The following is a 14,763-nucleotide window of genomic DNA, read 5'->3' as shown; positions in this document are numbered from 1 at the left end:
GCCTATCATCAGTCTCCAACCTGAGCATGGAATCCGCTTAATATTCTCTCTCTCCTCACATACTGCATCACAAATCAGGTCTCAACCAATACCAAAAAGACTAAGATTATTCCCTATGTATTTTCAAACCATGATGCTTTGAAACTGGAACTCAATCACAAGAGGAAATTTGGAAGGAACTCAAACCCTTGGAGGTTAAAGAGCATCCTACTAATGAACAAATGGGTCAACTAGGAAACTAAAGAAGAATTAAAATAATTCATTGAAACTAATGGGAATGAAAACAAATCAGTTCAAACCTCTGGGATACAGCAAAGACGGTCCTAAGAGGGAAGGACATAGCAATCCAAGCCTCCCTCAAAAAGTTAGAAAAATTCCAATTACACAAGCTAAACATACATCTAAAGAACCGGGAGAAAGAACTGCAAATAAAGCTTAAACCCAGCAAAGAAGAGAAATAATAAAGATTAGAGCAGAAATCAGTGAAATGGAAACTGGAACAGCTGAAAATATCAACAAACCTAGAAGCCGGTTCTTTGAAAGAACTGATAAGATCAATAAATCTTGACACTTTACTGAATTCCTGTATAAGTTCTAGCAGTTTTGGAGTGGAGTCTTTTGGGTTTTCCACATATAGTATCATATCATCTGCGAAGAGTGATAATTTAACTTCTTCTTTGCCGATTTGGATGCCTTTAATTTCCTTTTGTTGTCTGATTGCTGAAGCTAGGACCTCTACTACTATGTTGAATAGCAGTGGTGATAATGGACATCCCTGCCATGTCCCTGACCTTAGTGGAAAAGCTTTCAGTTTTTCTCCATTGAGAATGATATTTGCGGTGGGTTTTTCATAGATGGCTTTGATGATATTGAGGTATGTGCCCTCTATCCCTACACTTTGAAGAGTTTTGATCAGGAAGGGATGCTGTACTTTGTCAAATGCTTTTTCAGCATCTATTGAGAGTATCATATGGTTCTTGTTCTTTCTTGTATTGATGTGTTGTATCACATTGACTGATTTGCGGATGTTGAACCAACCTTGCAGCCCTGGAATAAATCCCACTTGGTCGTGGTGAATAATCTTTTTAATGTACTGTTGAATCCTATTGGCTAGTATTTTGTTGAGTATTTTCGCATCTGTGTTCATCAAGGATATTGGTCTATAGCTCTCTTTTTTGGTGGGATCCTTGTCTGGTTTTGGGATCAAGGTGATGCTGGCCTCATAAAATGAGTTTGGAAGTTTTCCTTCCATTTCTATTTTTTGGAACAGTTTTAGGAGAATAGGAATTAGTTCTTCTTTAAATGTTTGGTAGAATTCCCCCGGGAAGCCATCTGGCCCTGGGCTTTTGTTTGTTTGGAGATTTTTTAATGACTGTTTCAATCTCCTTACTGGTTATGGGTCTGTTCAGGCTTTCTATTTCTTCCTGGTTCAGTTGTGGTAGTTTATATGTTTCTAGGAATGCATCCATTTCTTCCAGACTGTCAAATTTATTGGCGTAGAGTTGCTCATAGTATGTTCTTATAATAGTTTGTATTTCTTTGGTGTTAGTTGTGATCTCTCCTCTTTCATTCATGATTTTATTTATTTGGGTCCTTTCTCTTTTCTTTTTGATAAGTCGGGCCAGGGGTTTATCAATTTTATTAATTCTTTCAAAGAACCAGCTCCTAGTTTCGTTGATTTGTTCTATTGTTTTTTTGGTTTCTATTTCATTGATTTCTGCTCTGATCTTTATTATTTCTCTTCTCCTGCTGGGCTTAGGGTTTCTTTCTTGTTCTTTCTCCAGCTCCTTTAGTTGTAGGGTTAGATTGTGTACCTGAGACCTTTCTTGTTTCTTGAGAAAGGCTTGTACCGCTATATATTTTCCTCTCAGGACTGCCTTTGTTGTGTCCCACAGATTTTGAACCGTTGTATTTTCATTATCATTTGTTTCCATGATTTTTTTCAATTCTTCTTTAATTTCCCGGTTGACCCATTCATTCTTTAGAAGGATGCTGTTTAGTCTCCATGTATTTTGGTTCTTTTCAAACTTCCTTTTGTGGTTGAGTTCTAGCTTTAGAGCATTGTGGTCTGAAAATATGCAGGGAATGACCCCAATCTTTTGATACCAGTTGAGTCCTGATTTAGGACCGAGGATGTGATCTATTCTGGAGAATGTTCCATGTGCACTAGAGAAGAATGTGTATTCTGTTGCTTTGGGATGAAATGTTCTGAATATATCTGTGATGTCCATCTGGTCCAGTGTGTTGTTTAAGGCCTTTATTTCCTTGCTGATCTTTTGCTTGGATGACCTGTCCATTTCAGTGAGGGGAGTGTTAAAGTCCCCTACTATTATTGTATTATTGTTGATGTGTTTCTTTGATTTTGTTATTAATTGGTTTATATAGTTGGCTGCTCCCACGTTGGGGGCATAGATATTTAAAATTGTTAAATCTTCTTGTTGGACACACCCCTTTGAGTATGATATAGTGTCCTTCCTCATCTCTTATTATAGTCTTTGGCTTAAAATCTAATTGATCTGATATAAGGATTGCCACTCCTGCTTTCTTCTGATGTCCATTAGCATGGTAAATTCTTTTCCACCCCCTCACTTTAAATCTGGAGGTGTCTTTGGGCTTAAAATGAGTTTCTTGGAGGCAACATATAGATGGGTTTTGTTTTTTTATCCATTCTGATACCCTGTGTCTTTTGACAGGGGCATTTAGCCCATTAACATTCAGGGTAACTATTGAGAGATATGAATTTAGTGCCATTGTATTGCCTGAAAGGTGACTGTTACTGTATATGGTCTCTGTTCCTTTCTGATCTACCACTTGTAGGCTCTCTCTTTGCTTAGAGGACCCCTTTCAAGATTTCCTGTAGAGCTGGTTTGGTGTTTGCAAATTCTTTCAGTTGTTGTTTGTCCTGGAAGCTTTTAATCTCTCCTTCTATTTTCAATGATAGCCTAGCTGGATATAGTATTCTGGGCTGCATGTTTTTCTCATTTAGTGCTCTGAAAATATCATGCCAGCTCTTTCTGGCCTGCCAGGTCTCTGTGGACAAGTCAGCTGCCAATCTAATATTTTTACCATTGTATGTTACAGACTTCTTTTCCCGGGCTGCTTTCAGGATTTTCTCTTTGTCACTGAGACTTATAAATTTTACTATTAGGTGACGGGGTGTGGGCCTATTCTTATTGATTTTGAGGGGCATTCTCTGAACCTCCTGAATTTTGATGCTCGTTCCCTTTGCCATATTGGGGAAATTCTCCCCAATAATTCTCTCTAGTATACCTTCTGCTCCCCTCTCTCTTTCTTCTTCTTCTGGAATCCCAATTATTCTAATGTTGTTTCGTCTTATGGTGTCACTTATCTCTCGAATTCTCCCCTCGTGGTCCAGTAGCTGTTTGTCCCTCTTTTGCTCAGCTTCTTTATTCTCTGTCATTTGGTCTTCTATATCACTAATTCTTTCTTCTGCCTCATTTATCCTAGCAGTGAGAGCCTCCATTTTTGATTGCACCTCATTAATAGCTTTTTTGATTTCAACTTGGTTAGATTTTAGTTCTTTTATTTCTCCAGAAAGGGCTTTTATATTTCTCGAGAGGGTTTCTCTAATATCTTCCATGCCTTTTTCGAGCCCGGCTAGAACCTTGAGAATTGTCATTCTGAACTCTAGATCTGACATATTACCAATGTCTGTATTGATTAGGTCCCTAGCCTTCGGTACTGCCTCTTGTTCTTTTTTTTGTGTTGAATTTTTCCGTCTTGTCATTTTGTCCAGATAAGAGTATATGAAGGGGCCAGTAAAATACTAAAAGGGTGGCAACAACCTCAGGAAAATATGCTTTAACCAAATTAGAAGAGATCCAAAATCATGAGGGGGGAGAAAGGGGATAAAAAGAGGTTCAAAAAGGAAGAAAGAAAAAAAAAAAGAAAAAAGAAAAAAAAAAAGAAAAGAATTTAAAAAAAAGAAAACACATAAGAAAAATATAAAAAAGAAAAAATATATATAAATCTCTGGCCAGACTTATTCAAAAGAAAAGAGAAAGGACCCAAATTAAATAAAATCATGAATGAAAGGGGAGAGATCACAACAAACACCAAAGAAATACAGACAATTTTAAGAACATATTATGAGCAACTGTATGCCAACAAATTAGGCAATCTGGAAGAAATGGGTGCATTTCTGGAAACTTATAAACTACCAAGACTGAAACAGGAAGAGGTAGAACATCTGAATAGACCCATAACCTGCAAGGAAATTCAAGCAGTAATCAAAAACCTCCCAAAAAACAAGAGTCCAGGGCCACCTGGCTTCCCAGGGGGAATTCTATCTAACATTAAAGAAGAAATAACACCTATTCTACTTAAGCTGTTTCAAAAAATAGAAATGGAAGGAAAACTTTCAACTTCATTCTATGAGGTCAGCATTACCTTGATCCCAAGACCAAAGACCCCATCAAAAAAATTACAGACCTATATCCCTGATGAACATGGGTGCCAAAATACTCACCAAGATAGTAACCAATAGGATCCAAGAGTACATTAAAAAGATTATTCACCACGACAAGGCGGAATTTATTCCTGGGATGCAAGGATGGTTCAACCTTCACAAATCAATCAACATAATAGGTCACATTAATAAAACAAAGGATAGGAAACATATGATCCTCTCAATTGATGTAGAAAAAGCTTTGACAAAATATAGCATCGTTCTTGATTAAAAGTTTTCAAAGCATTGGATTGGAGGGAACGTATCTCAATATCATAAAAGCCATCTATGAAAAGCCAACAGAGAATATCATTCTCAATGGGAAAAAACTGAGAGCTTTCCCCCTAAGGTCAGGAACATGACAGGGATGCCCACTCTCACCACTATTGCTCAAATAGTGCCAGAAATCCTAGCCTCAGCAATCAGATAACAAAAATAAAAGGCATTCAAATTGGCAAAGAAGAGTTCAAACTCTCCCTCTTCACAGATGGCATGATACTTTATGTGGAAAATCCAAAAGTCTCCACCCCAAAATTGCTATAACTCATACAGGAATTCGGCAATGTGGCAGGATATAAAATAGATGCACAGAAATCAGTTGCCTTTCTCTATACTAACAATGTGTCTGAAGAAAGAGAAATTAAGTAATTGATCCCATTTACAATTGCACCAAAGCCCATAAGACACCTTGGAATAATCCCAACCCAAAGAGGTAAAGGATCTGTATTTTAGAAATTAAAAAATACTTATGAAAGAAATTGAGGAAGACACAAAGAGATGGAAAAACATTCCATGCTCATGGATTAGAAGAATAAACATTGTTAAAATGTCTGTGCTGCCAGAGAAATCTACACATTCAATGAAAACCCTCCCAAAATATTACCAACATAGTTCATAGAACTGAAACAAACAATCCTAAAATTCGTAGGGAACCGGGAAAGACTCCCGAAATCGCCAGGGGAATGTTGAAAAAGAAAACCAAAGCCGGGAAGATCACAATGCCTGACTTCAAGCTATATTACAATGTTGTGATCATCATGATAGCCTGGTACTGGCACAAAAACAAACACAGAGATCAATGGAAGAGAATAGAGAGCACAGAAATGGACCCTCAACTCTATGGTCAACTAATTGTTGACAAATCAGGAAAGAATATGCAATGGAAAAAAGACAGTTTCTTTACCAAATGGTGCTGGGAAAATTGGACAGCCACATGCAGTATGAAACTGGATCATTCTCTGGGAAAAGATATTTGCAAATGACATTACAGATAATGGATTTGGATTTGGTATCCAAGATCTATAAAGAACTTATCAAACTCCACACCCAACAAACAGAGAATCCAGTCAAGAAATGGGCAGAAGACATACAAATGGCTAACAGACACATGAAAAAACGTTCAACATCATTAGCCATAAGGGAAATACAAATCAAAACCACAATGAGATACTACCTTGCACCAGTTAGAATGGCCAAAATTAACAAGACAGGAAACAACGGTGTTGGTGAAGATGTGGGGAAAGGGGAACACTCTTACCCTATTGGTGGGAATGCAAGCTGGTGCAGCCACTCTGGAAAACATTGTGGATATTCCTCAGGATGTTATAAACAGAGCCACCCTATGATCCACCAATTGCACTACTGGGTATTTACCCCAACAATACAGATTTAGTGAAAAGAAGGGACACCCGTACCCCAATGTTCATAGTAACAATGTCAATAAGAGCCAAACTGTGGAAGGAGTCCAGATGTCCTTCAACAGATGAATGGATAAAGAAGATGTGGTTCAGGGATGCCTCGGTGGCTCAGTTAGTTAAGTAGCTGCCTTTAGCTCAGGTCTTGATCCCAGGGTCCTGCATCTGGCTCCTGGCTCAGCGAGGAACCTGTTTCTCCCTCTGCTTGCTGCTCTCCCTGCTTGTTCTCACTTTCTCTCTCTTTGATGAATAAATGAATAAAATCTTAAAAAGAAAATATGTTTCATATCTATAATGGAATATTATTCAGCCATCAAAAGGGATGAATACCAACCATTTGCATTGACATGGATGGAACTGGAGGGAATTATGCTAAGTGAAATAAGTCAATCAGAGAAAGCCATTATCATATGGTTTGACTAATACGCAGAATATAAGGAATAGCACTGAGGGTCATAGAGGAAGGAAGGGAAAACTGAATGGGAAGAAATCAGGGAGGGAGAGAAAGAATGAGGGACTCTGGATTCGAGGAAACAGATTGTGGATTGCAGAAGGGAGATGGGGGTGGGGCGATGGGCATTAAGGAGGGCACATGATCTGATGAGCAGCGGGTGTTACACACAACTAATGAATTACTAAATACTATGTCAAAAACTAATGATGTCCTATATGTTGGCTAATTGAACTTAATAAAAAACAAAGCAAAATAAAATAAAGGAAGAACTAGGGTTTGCCCTCAAGCAAAAAGCCATATAAATGGGAAACTCCCGTGTCCCATTCCTTCCTTCCTTTTTTCTTTCTTTCTTTCTTTCTTTCTTTCTTTCTTTCTTTCTTTCTTTCTTTTTTTTACAAAAACATTAACTCTTCTGCAATATATACTTTCTTGTGCTGTTCTCCCATTATCTTCAAGTAGTTATTTTTTCTACTTGGCCCAGAGTTTGCAGTTTTTACCTGTAGAAGGGTTGCTCCATGGATGTACTCAGCTATTACTAGCAGCAGAATTCCTTCTTTTTTTACTAATATCTACAGGATCTGCACTGATTTCTTTTCTCTCATTCCTGATATTGGTTAATTTGTGTCCCCACTTCTTTTTTTGATTGATCAGATCTATAGCTAAATGTTAACTAATTTTATTTATCCCTTAAAAGAAGCACGTTTTCTATTCAATTAATTTCCAGAAGTATCTTTATTTCATTTGTTACTACTCTTCTTTTCCCTTAATTTCTTAAAGTGGAAGCTTAAATAATTTAGATTTTCCTTTTTTTCTGATATAAACATACAAAGCAATGATTTTTCCTTCTAAGTACCATTGCTCTGTGTTCTACACTTTTCTATGCATTTTTATTTGTATTCAGTTTTAGATATTTATCGCGTCATTATGATTTCGTCTTTGACCCATAGGCTATTTAAAAATATGTTGTTTAATTACAAAATATTTGGAGTTTTCCCTGATATTTTTCTGTTAGTAATTTCTAGTTCAATTATGTTATATGCTCTATATATTATAAATGTAATTTTTTATTCTAATATAATTGTTATATTATATAATTGTACAATAGCCACATAACATATTGCATGAATTCAATCTATTTAAATTTATTGAGATTTGTTTTATGAATCAGCATAAAAGTGAATATTCTATGCACTTAAAGATACATTTTGCTTTTTACAAAGTGTTCTATAAATATCAATAGGTCAAGTTGGTTGATAATGTTCTCCAGTCTTCTATACACTTACTGTTTTATTTGCCTAGTTGTTTTATTCATTCCTGAGAGAGGAAGGTTAAAATAACCCACTATAATTGTTGATCTTTCTTTTTCTTTTTTTTTTTTATTGTTGGTTTTTCTAATTCACTGTTTAGTTTGTTTCACAGGTATCAAAATTCTTGCTATAAGTGCATGCAAATTTAGGATTGTTATATCTCTTGATGACTTAATCTCTTTATCATTGTAAAAATGTTCCTATTTTCTACAACCAGCATATTTGAACAGACACAACTTTTATAACCAGACTATAGTAGATCCATGCAATTTCCTGTAACAAAAGTGAAGAGCTAGCATAGACTTTGGAGTAAATAAAAAATAAAAGATATCTGTAAAAAGATATCTTTTCCAGGGTTAAAGATCAGAATGTCACAGGGGAATTACTTGTAAATAACCTAGTAAGGATTCAATTTCATGATGATATTATGTAAGATTAGGTAAGAAAGGACATTGATTCCAACTTAGCCAATGTTAATTTTATTAGTGTCTTTGAGACAAATATTGTCTAGTTTATAGGTACTTTTATGACAAGATGTAGTGGGATGCTCAATGCTTTGTGTCAAAATTTTGCCTATTCTCTAAATAGCTGGATACTTCCTTAACATGATAAAAGATTTATCCCAGTGTCCCAAAACAGCAGCATATTTTTGAAAAAATTTATTTTATATTTTAAAGATTTTATTTATTTATTTGACTGAGAGAGACAGAGAAGGAACTCGAGCAGGGAGCCTGACTCAGGGCTTGATCCTAGGACTCTGGGATCATTACCTGAACCAAAGGCAGACACTCAACCAACTAAGCCACGCAGGTGCCCCCCAGCAGCATTCTTAATGGGAGCATTCTGGAGAAAGCCCATTAAAAGTAAAATAAGACAAAGAAGCCTACTGTCTTCACTATTATTAAATATTTTTATTGGAAATAACTAGTCAATACAATTAGATATGAGAAATTAGAGTTATAAAATTTGGAAAGGATTAAGGTAAAACTTTATCTCAATGACATGATCGTTATCATAGAAAATCCAAAAGAAGGGGTGCCTGGGTGGCTCAGTGGGTTAAAGCCTCTGCCTTCGGCTCAGGATATGATCCCAGGGTCCTGGGATCGAGCCCCACATCGGGCTCTCTGCTCAGCAGGGAGCCTGCTTCCTCCTCTCTCTCTGCCTGTCTCTCTGTCTACTTGTGATCTCTGTCTGTCAAACAAATAAATAAATTCTTAAAAAAAAAAAAGAAAAAGAAAATCTAAAAGAATCAGCTCCAAACAATAAAACAATTTAGTAAAGTAGTAGAATATTAATATGCATAAAATGATTCTTCCATGTACATGAACAACTACCATATGTAGTAATTCTATTCTGATTTGGTAGTTCTAGGCAGCTGCTGAGATAGACTAGATATGCTGGAATTTCTTTTTAAGACTTTATTTATTTATTTGACACAGAGAGAGAGAGATCACAAGTAGGCAGAGAGGCATGCAGAGAGAAGGGTAAAAGGCTCCTCGCTGAGCAGAGAGCCCAATGCAGGGCTCGATCCTAGGACCCTGAGACCATGACCTGGGCTGAAGGCAGAGACTTAACCCACTGAGCCACCCAGGTGCCCCTAGATTTGGTGGATTTGACTCTGTTGCTGTTGAGTGAATTTCTCGAAGTTGTCATTTCACCACTTACTATTACCCCTCATTGACAGGACTACAGTCAGCCCCTCCTCATCTCTCTACCTCCTACCCCTGCCCTGGCTCCTTGGAAGTTAAGAGGCAGCAAAGCAGATCCTGTCCTTAAATATATAGGGGAGAGAGAAAGTATCAGACAGGATACTTGTGGCGGTGAGAGGTAGAATCCCTGTCTCAAGCAGACTTAAAAGTAATAAACAATATTTTTGAGCACTTACATCATCAGTGCTATCTAATCTCATTTAATCTTCATATTAGCTCTATCAGAAAACAAGGAAACTTATTAGATATCCCCACAAGACCTTCAGAAACACAGGGAACTCCAGGTTTGAAATGACATTGAACTTGACTAGTCTGGTTATGGAACATATCAAATTTAGATTACCCACAAATACTGAGACTCTACTTTTTGGAGGAAAGGTACTTGAACTTAAAATTTGACATTAAAAAAGTAAATAATGATAGTAATAGTGGTGATGATGACGTGGGAAACAAAGGCAGAAGAAAAATTTCCTTACTGCTTGCTGCCCATTGACAAAACAGGCAGAGTGACATTCCTCTAGGGACTCAGCTGCCTCGATGTTGACACTTTGCTAAGGGCCAAATGCAATCTTAGCCTAACCCCCAGGACCCCGTAGGTCTTCTATAACATATAGAAATTCCTTTGGAAACCTCCTTTATCTTTACTCCCCAAGAAACCTGTTAGCGATCATCCCCCAAGCATATGACCCACGGATATACATCTGGAGGGTCTCATGACTGAGGTTTTATAAGATCTTTTAAATGACCTTTTCCCAACAATGAGTGACTCCCTCAATCTTCTGGAAACCTTGTTTCCAAAATTCCTTAGAGACTTAGGCTAACCCTAACCCCTTACCGACTTGAAGGTATTTAATCACCACCCTTTAACAACCCCATTGCAGTTTTCTGCGCACAGGTTCTCTCCCTGAACTTTCATAAAACCAGCTTTTTGCACTAAAGACCGCTCAAGAATTCTTTCTTGGCCGCTGACTTCGAGCTCTAACATCCTTCCTAAATCAATGACTGCAGGGTTATGATCAAAATGAAAATAAGGATAGCTAACATTCATTGATGACTTACACGGGGCCAGACCCTACTTAACTAAGCACTTTAGATCTTCATAACAAATGTACCAGATAAATTGTTATTATTCATTTTATTACTTAATTTTTTTTAATTTTATTTATTTATTTGACACAGAGAGAGATCACAAGTAGGCAGAGAGAGAGAGAGAGAGAAGCAGGCTCCGCTGAGCAGAGAGCCCGATGCGGGGCTCGATCCCAGGATCCTGGGATCATGACCTGAGCCGAAGGCAGAGGCTTTAACCCACTGAGCCACCCAAGCGCCCCTCATTTTATTACTTAACTTAGGTTACATTGTTTTTTCTTACCCCCTTGTATTCCCTGGAGCACAGTAGGCATTTAATAAAAATTTGGTGAATAAAAGGAAATTTAATGTTGCCAAATTTCTCAGCAGAATGGGGCAAGATGGACTTTACAGCCAGAGCGGGACCCCGATGGTCAGTGGTTTCATGTCCTTGGAGGTGAGCCAAAGCGCCAGACCCTGCAGGAGGCAAATAAACCGGTGGTTTAAATTCCCTCCACTAGCGCTGCGGGCTGAATGTACGCTGAGGGCTAATGAGACGCTGAAAGCGGAAAGAGAGGTTCTGACATGCGGGTGCGAGTGGGAGCGTCTGAGAAGCTGAGGCGCACCCCCTCCCCTCACCTCCACCTGGGAATCCCGGCCTGGGGCTGTGTTTGGTAGACCGGAGTACGGAGCCCAGCCCAGCCGGCGCGACCTGACGCTCTACACCTGCGAGGATGCCGCACCGGAAGTCTCGACTGCTCTTTGCCGGCGTGCCGGCGTGCCGGGGTGGGGCTTTTTCCGCCCTCTCTACCGCGTCCGGAAGGAGGGCGCTTGCGTTCCGCTGCGTGCTGCTCCGAAGCCCGGCAGGTTAGGTTCCGCGTCGCTCCAAGCGTCACGGTCTCTTTGGAAATGTTTGTTCCCGCGGTGTGGGAGGCTGCGTTTGCGCTTCCTGTGGGCTGCTGCCCGGGGAATGCCCTCAGGGGTCACCTCCCGGCGGCTCGCCCCTTCGCTCGGTCGCGACCTTCCCGCTGTATGGTTGGCGTCGGGGGCCCTTGGTGGGTTCCGCGCCTTGGGTCGCTGCGAGGTGCTTCCTCCCTCCGTCCCGGGGGTTGTGGGGCGGTGGGCAGCAGCTAGCCGTGACCTTGCCCTGCCGTCCGCGTCCAGCGTTTGTAAGAGCGCGTTTGTGAGGAGCTGGGGGTCCCCTCTGAGGGGCGGAACTGGGCGCCTTGCGGGCGGTGCTGAGTTACCCCAGCGTGAGGGAGACCCTGTCAGGACGACTGGGAAAGGGTTTCCTGATAACGGTCGTCGTGATTTTTGTCGCCGTCGCCCCTGCACTCGCTGCAGGGCTCTGGCAGTAGAAATCATTTTTCGTGTTAGGGACAGGGCATCTGTGCGTGTGTGCGTGTCAGTCGGTGCGATGTGTATAATAGTAAAAATCCACAGAAATTCTTGTATTTTAATACTTGGTTCTTCTTGAATCCCCCTCTTATCTGTGGGGTGTTGCTATACGTTTAAGGCATTTTATTGCTCGTTTCGCCTTTGTACAGAAGTGACGAGTCCGCTTGAATTTTGCACGTACGAAACGCAGATCTGATTGTGTTATTCCCATGCTCAGAAGCTTCCTGACCTGCGACGATGATACAAATTCTTCTGCCAGGCTTCCAGCTCTTTCAGGGTCTTGCTAATGCTGAGTTTCTCAGTCAGCTCTGCTTAGGTATATACCTAAGAGTAGAATTGCTGGGTCATAGGGTAATTGTATGTTTCCCATTTTGAGGAACTGCCAGATTGTTTCCCAAGGCAACTGGACCATGTTATATTCCCATCAGCAGGACATGAAGGTTCTGATTTCATATCGTTGCTAATACTTTTCATTGCCTTTTTTTTTTTTTTTTAAAGATTTCTTTGACAGATCACAAGTAGGCAGAGAGAGAGAGAAGGAGGCTCCTCACTGAGCAGAGAGCCCGTTGGGGGGCGCGATCCCAGGACCCTGAGATCATGACCTGGGCTGAAAGTGGAGGCTTAACCCACTGAGCCACCCAGGCGCCCCTCATTGCCTGTTTTTTGTTTTGTTTTGTTTTTAATTCTAGCCATCCTATGTGACATAACCTTGGGTGTTGTACACAACTAATAAATTATTGAACACTACATCTGAAACTAAATATGTACTATATATTGGCTAATTGAGTTTAAATTAAAAAAAAAAATTCCAGTGGTTAAGAAAAAAATTCTAGCCCTCCTAGTGGGTGTGAATGGTGTCTCGTTTTGATTTGCATTTTCTTGATGGGTAATGATGTTGAGCAAGGTCTTCTCATGTGCTCAGCTATTTGTATATATTTGGAGAAATGTCTATTCATATCCTTTGCCCACTTTTAAAATTAGATTATTTGTTTTTTCATCATGGAATTGGTAGAGTTCCTTTTTTTTAAGATTAAAAAAATTTTTTTAGAGAAGATTTTTTTTAAGGATTTATTTATTTATTTGAGAGGTAGAGTACAAGCAGAAGAGACAGGGAGAGGAGAGAGAATTTTTTTTTTAAACGATTTTATTTATTTATATGAGAGACGGTGAGAGAGAGCATGAGAGGGGAGAAAGTCAGAGGGAGCAGCAGACTCCGGGGGACCTGGGAGCCCAATGCGGAACTTGATCCTGGGACTCGGGGATCATGACCTGAGCGGAAGGCAGTGGCTTAATCAACGGAGCCACCCAGGTGCCCTAAGGTTTTATTTTTAAGTAATCTCTACAACTAATGCTGAGGCTCGAACTCCTAACCCTAAAATGAAGAGTCGCATGCTTCAACGACTGAGCCAGCCAGGTGCCCCTGTAAGAGTTCTTTATATATTGCAGGTCAAGTCCTATAACAGCCTTGTAGGTCATGACATAATTTTTTTTTTTTTAAGATTTTATTTATTTGTTCAACAGAGAGATCACAAGTAGGCAGAGAGGAAGGGAAGCAGGCTCCCCGCTAAGCAGAAAGCCCGATGTGAGGCTCAATCCCAGGACCCTGAGATCATGACCTGAGCCGAAGGCAGAGGCTTTAACCCACTGAGCCACCCAGGTGCCCCGATGTAATTTCTTTAAATGAAAAGTTCATGAGGTTAATTTTCACTCTTCCTGAAGACCATGTTACAGGTATGTGGGGGGTAATTAAAGAGTCATTTGAACAACAACTTTAATGTGTAGAACACCAGACCCAGGAAAACATGATGCCGAGAACCTGTGAGCAGCATCTTAAGAGTTGAAAACTGAAGCAGGGGGAAACAGTTTACATAATTTGCCCATTCCTTATTGAGTTTTGTCTTTTCCTTATTGATTGATAGGAATTCTTTCTGTAGAGAATTGACTGTTCTTACTGACGTTTAGATATGTGGCAGGTGTTTTTGGTCTGTTTGCCTGTTAATTCTGTTTTATACCTTCTTATTCTTAATAAATGATTTTTTAAAAGGATTTTATTTATTTGACAGACAGAGATCACAATACTAATACAAATACTATACTAATGTTTTGCATTTTTGTGTTGTCAGGATTGTCAGTCTTTTCCTTTAAAAGGCCTCTAGGTGGCAGTTTGGGATACTCTTCTCTTAAATTATGGGGATTTTATAAACTGACACTGGTTAATTTGATGTCTGAGCCCCTGGTACTGTATTTAATGTTATAACTTTCATTCTTTTAGACACTGGTGCCTCTCTATCTCTCTGCCATGAAAAATACACTATAATCTGTTTTAGTTTTATTCGTTCATTTAATTTTGTATTTCAAACATACTCCTAGAAGCTATTCCCATATTCTCTTATTCATGTTAAAATACTGCATTAGATTTGTGAGAACCATATTGGACACTTGGTCATCAAATAGTAGGTACTTCATCTTAGCAGAAGTATTTTTAAAGATTTTGTGTATGCAGAGCTTGAATGTAACTATGCTGATTCTATATTGATTGGGGCATGTTGGTGATTGTAGTTTTATAAAATCCTATTAAATTGTTTTCATATTTTTCTCATTTCATTGGATTAAAGGTAGTGGTAAAAAAGTATTTTTAGGATCTCTGAACATTTTGAGAAACTGAGTA

At 39.2% G+C, this 14,763-nt stretch overlaps 1 protein-coding gene and 1 long non-coding RNA gene across 4 annotated transcripts in view; one reads left to right on the top strand and one right to left on the bottom strand.

Annotated features, from left to right (window-relative positions):
* Nucleotides 1–11,047: 11,047 nt before the first annotated feature.
* LOC123394849 lies at nt 11,048–11,495 on the bottom strand. The gene is made up of 2 exons (XR_006609562.1): nt 11,337–11,495; nt 11,048–11,174 (listed from the first exon to the last, which is right to left on the bottom strand). It is a non-coding gene; the product is annotated as an uncharacterized LOC123394849 (long non-coding RNA).
* Nucleotides 11,417–14,763, top strand: part of LOC101684076 — a 97,017-nt gene continuing 93,670 nt past the window's right edge. For 2 of the 3 annotated variants that reach the window (XR_001180499.2, XM_013059376.2), the window contains exon 1: nt 11,417–11,564. Coding sequence is in view for 2 of the 3 variants with exons in the window: in XM_013059376.2 (XP_012914830.1) it covers nt 11,432–11,564 (133 nt within the window). In the remaining variant the exon portion in view is untranslated. Of the gene's footprint in view, nt 11,565–11,595; nt 11,753–14,763 lie in introns of those variants that run through there. The other variant, XM_004739369.3, reaches the window with a different exon arrangement.

Source organism: Mustela putorius, unplaced genomic scaffold (assembly GCF_011764305.1).
Source record: "Mustela putorius furo isolate JIRA1106 unplaced genomic scaffold, ASM1176430v1.1 tig00003845_pilon_pilon_pilon, whole genome shotgun sequence".
Classification (NCBI taxonomy): domain Eukaryota; kingdom Metazoa; phylum Chordata; class Mammalia; order Carnivora; family Mustelidae; genus Mustela; species Mustela putorius.
Note: the sequence above shows the minus strand (reverse complement) of the source record. Positions and strands in the feature narration are given on the sequence as shown.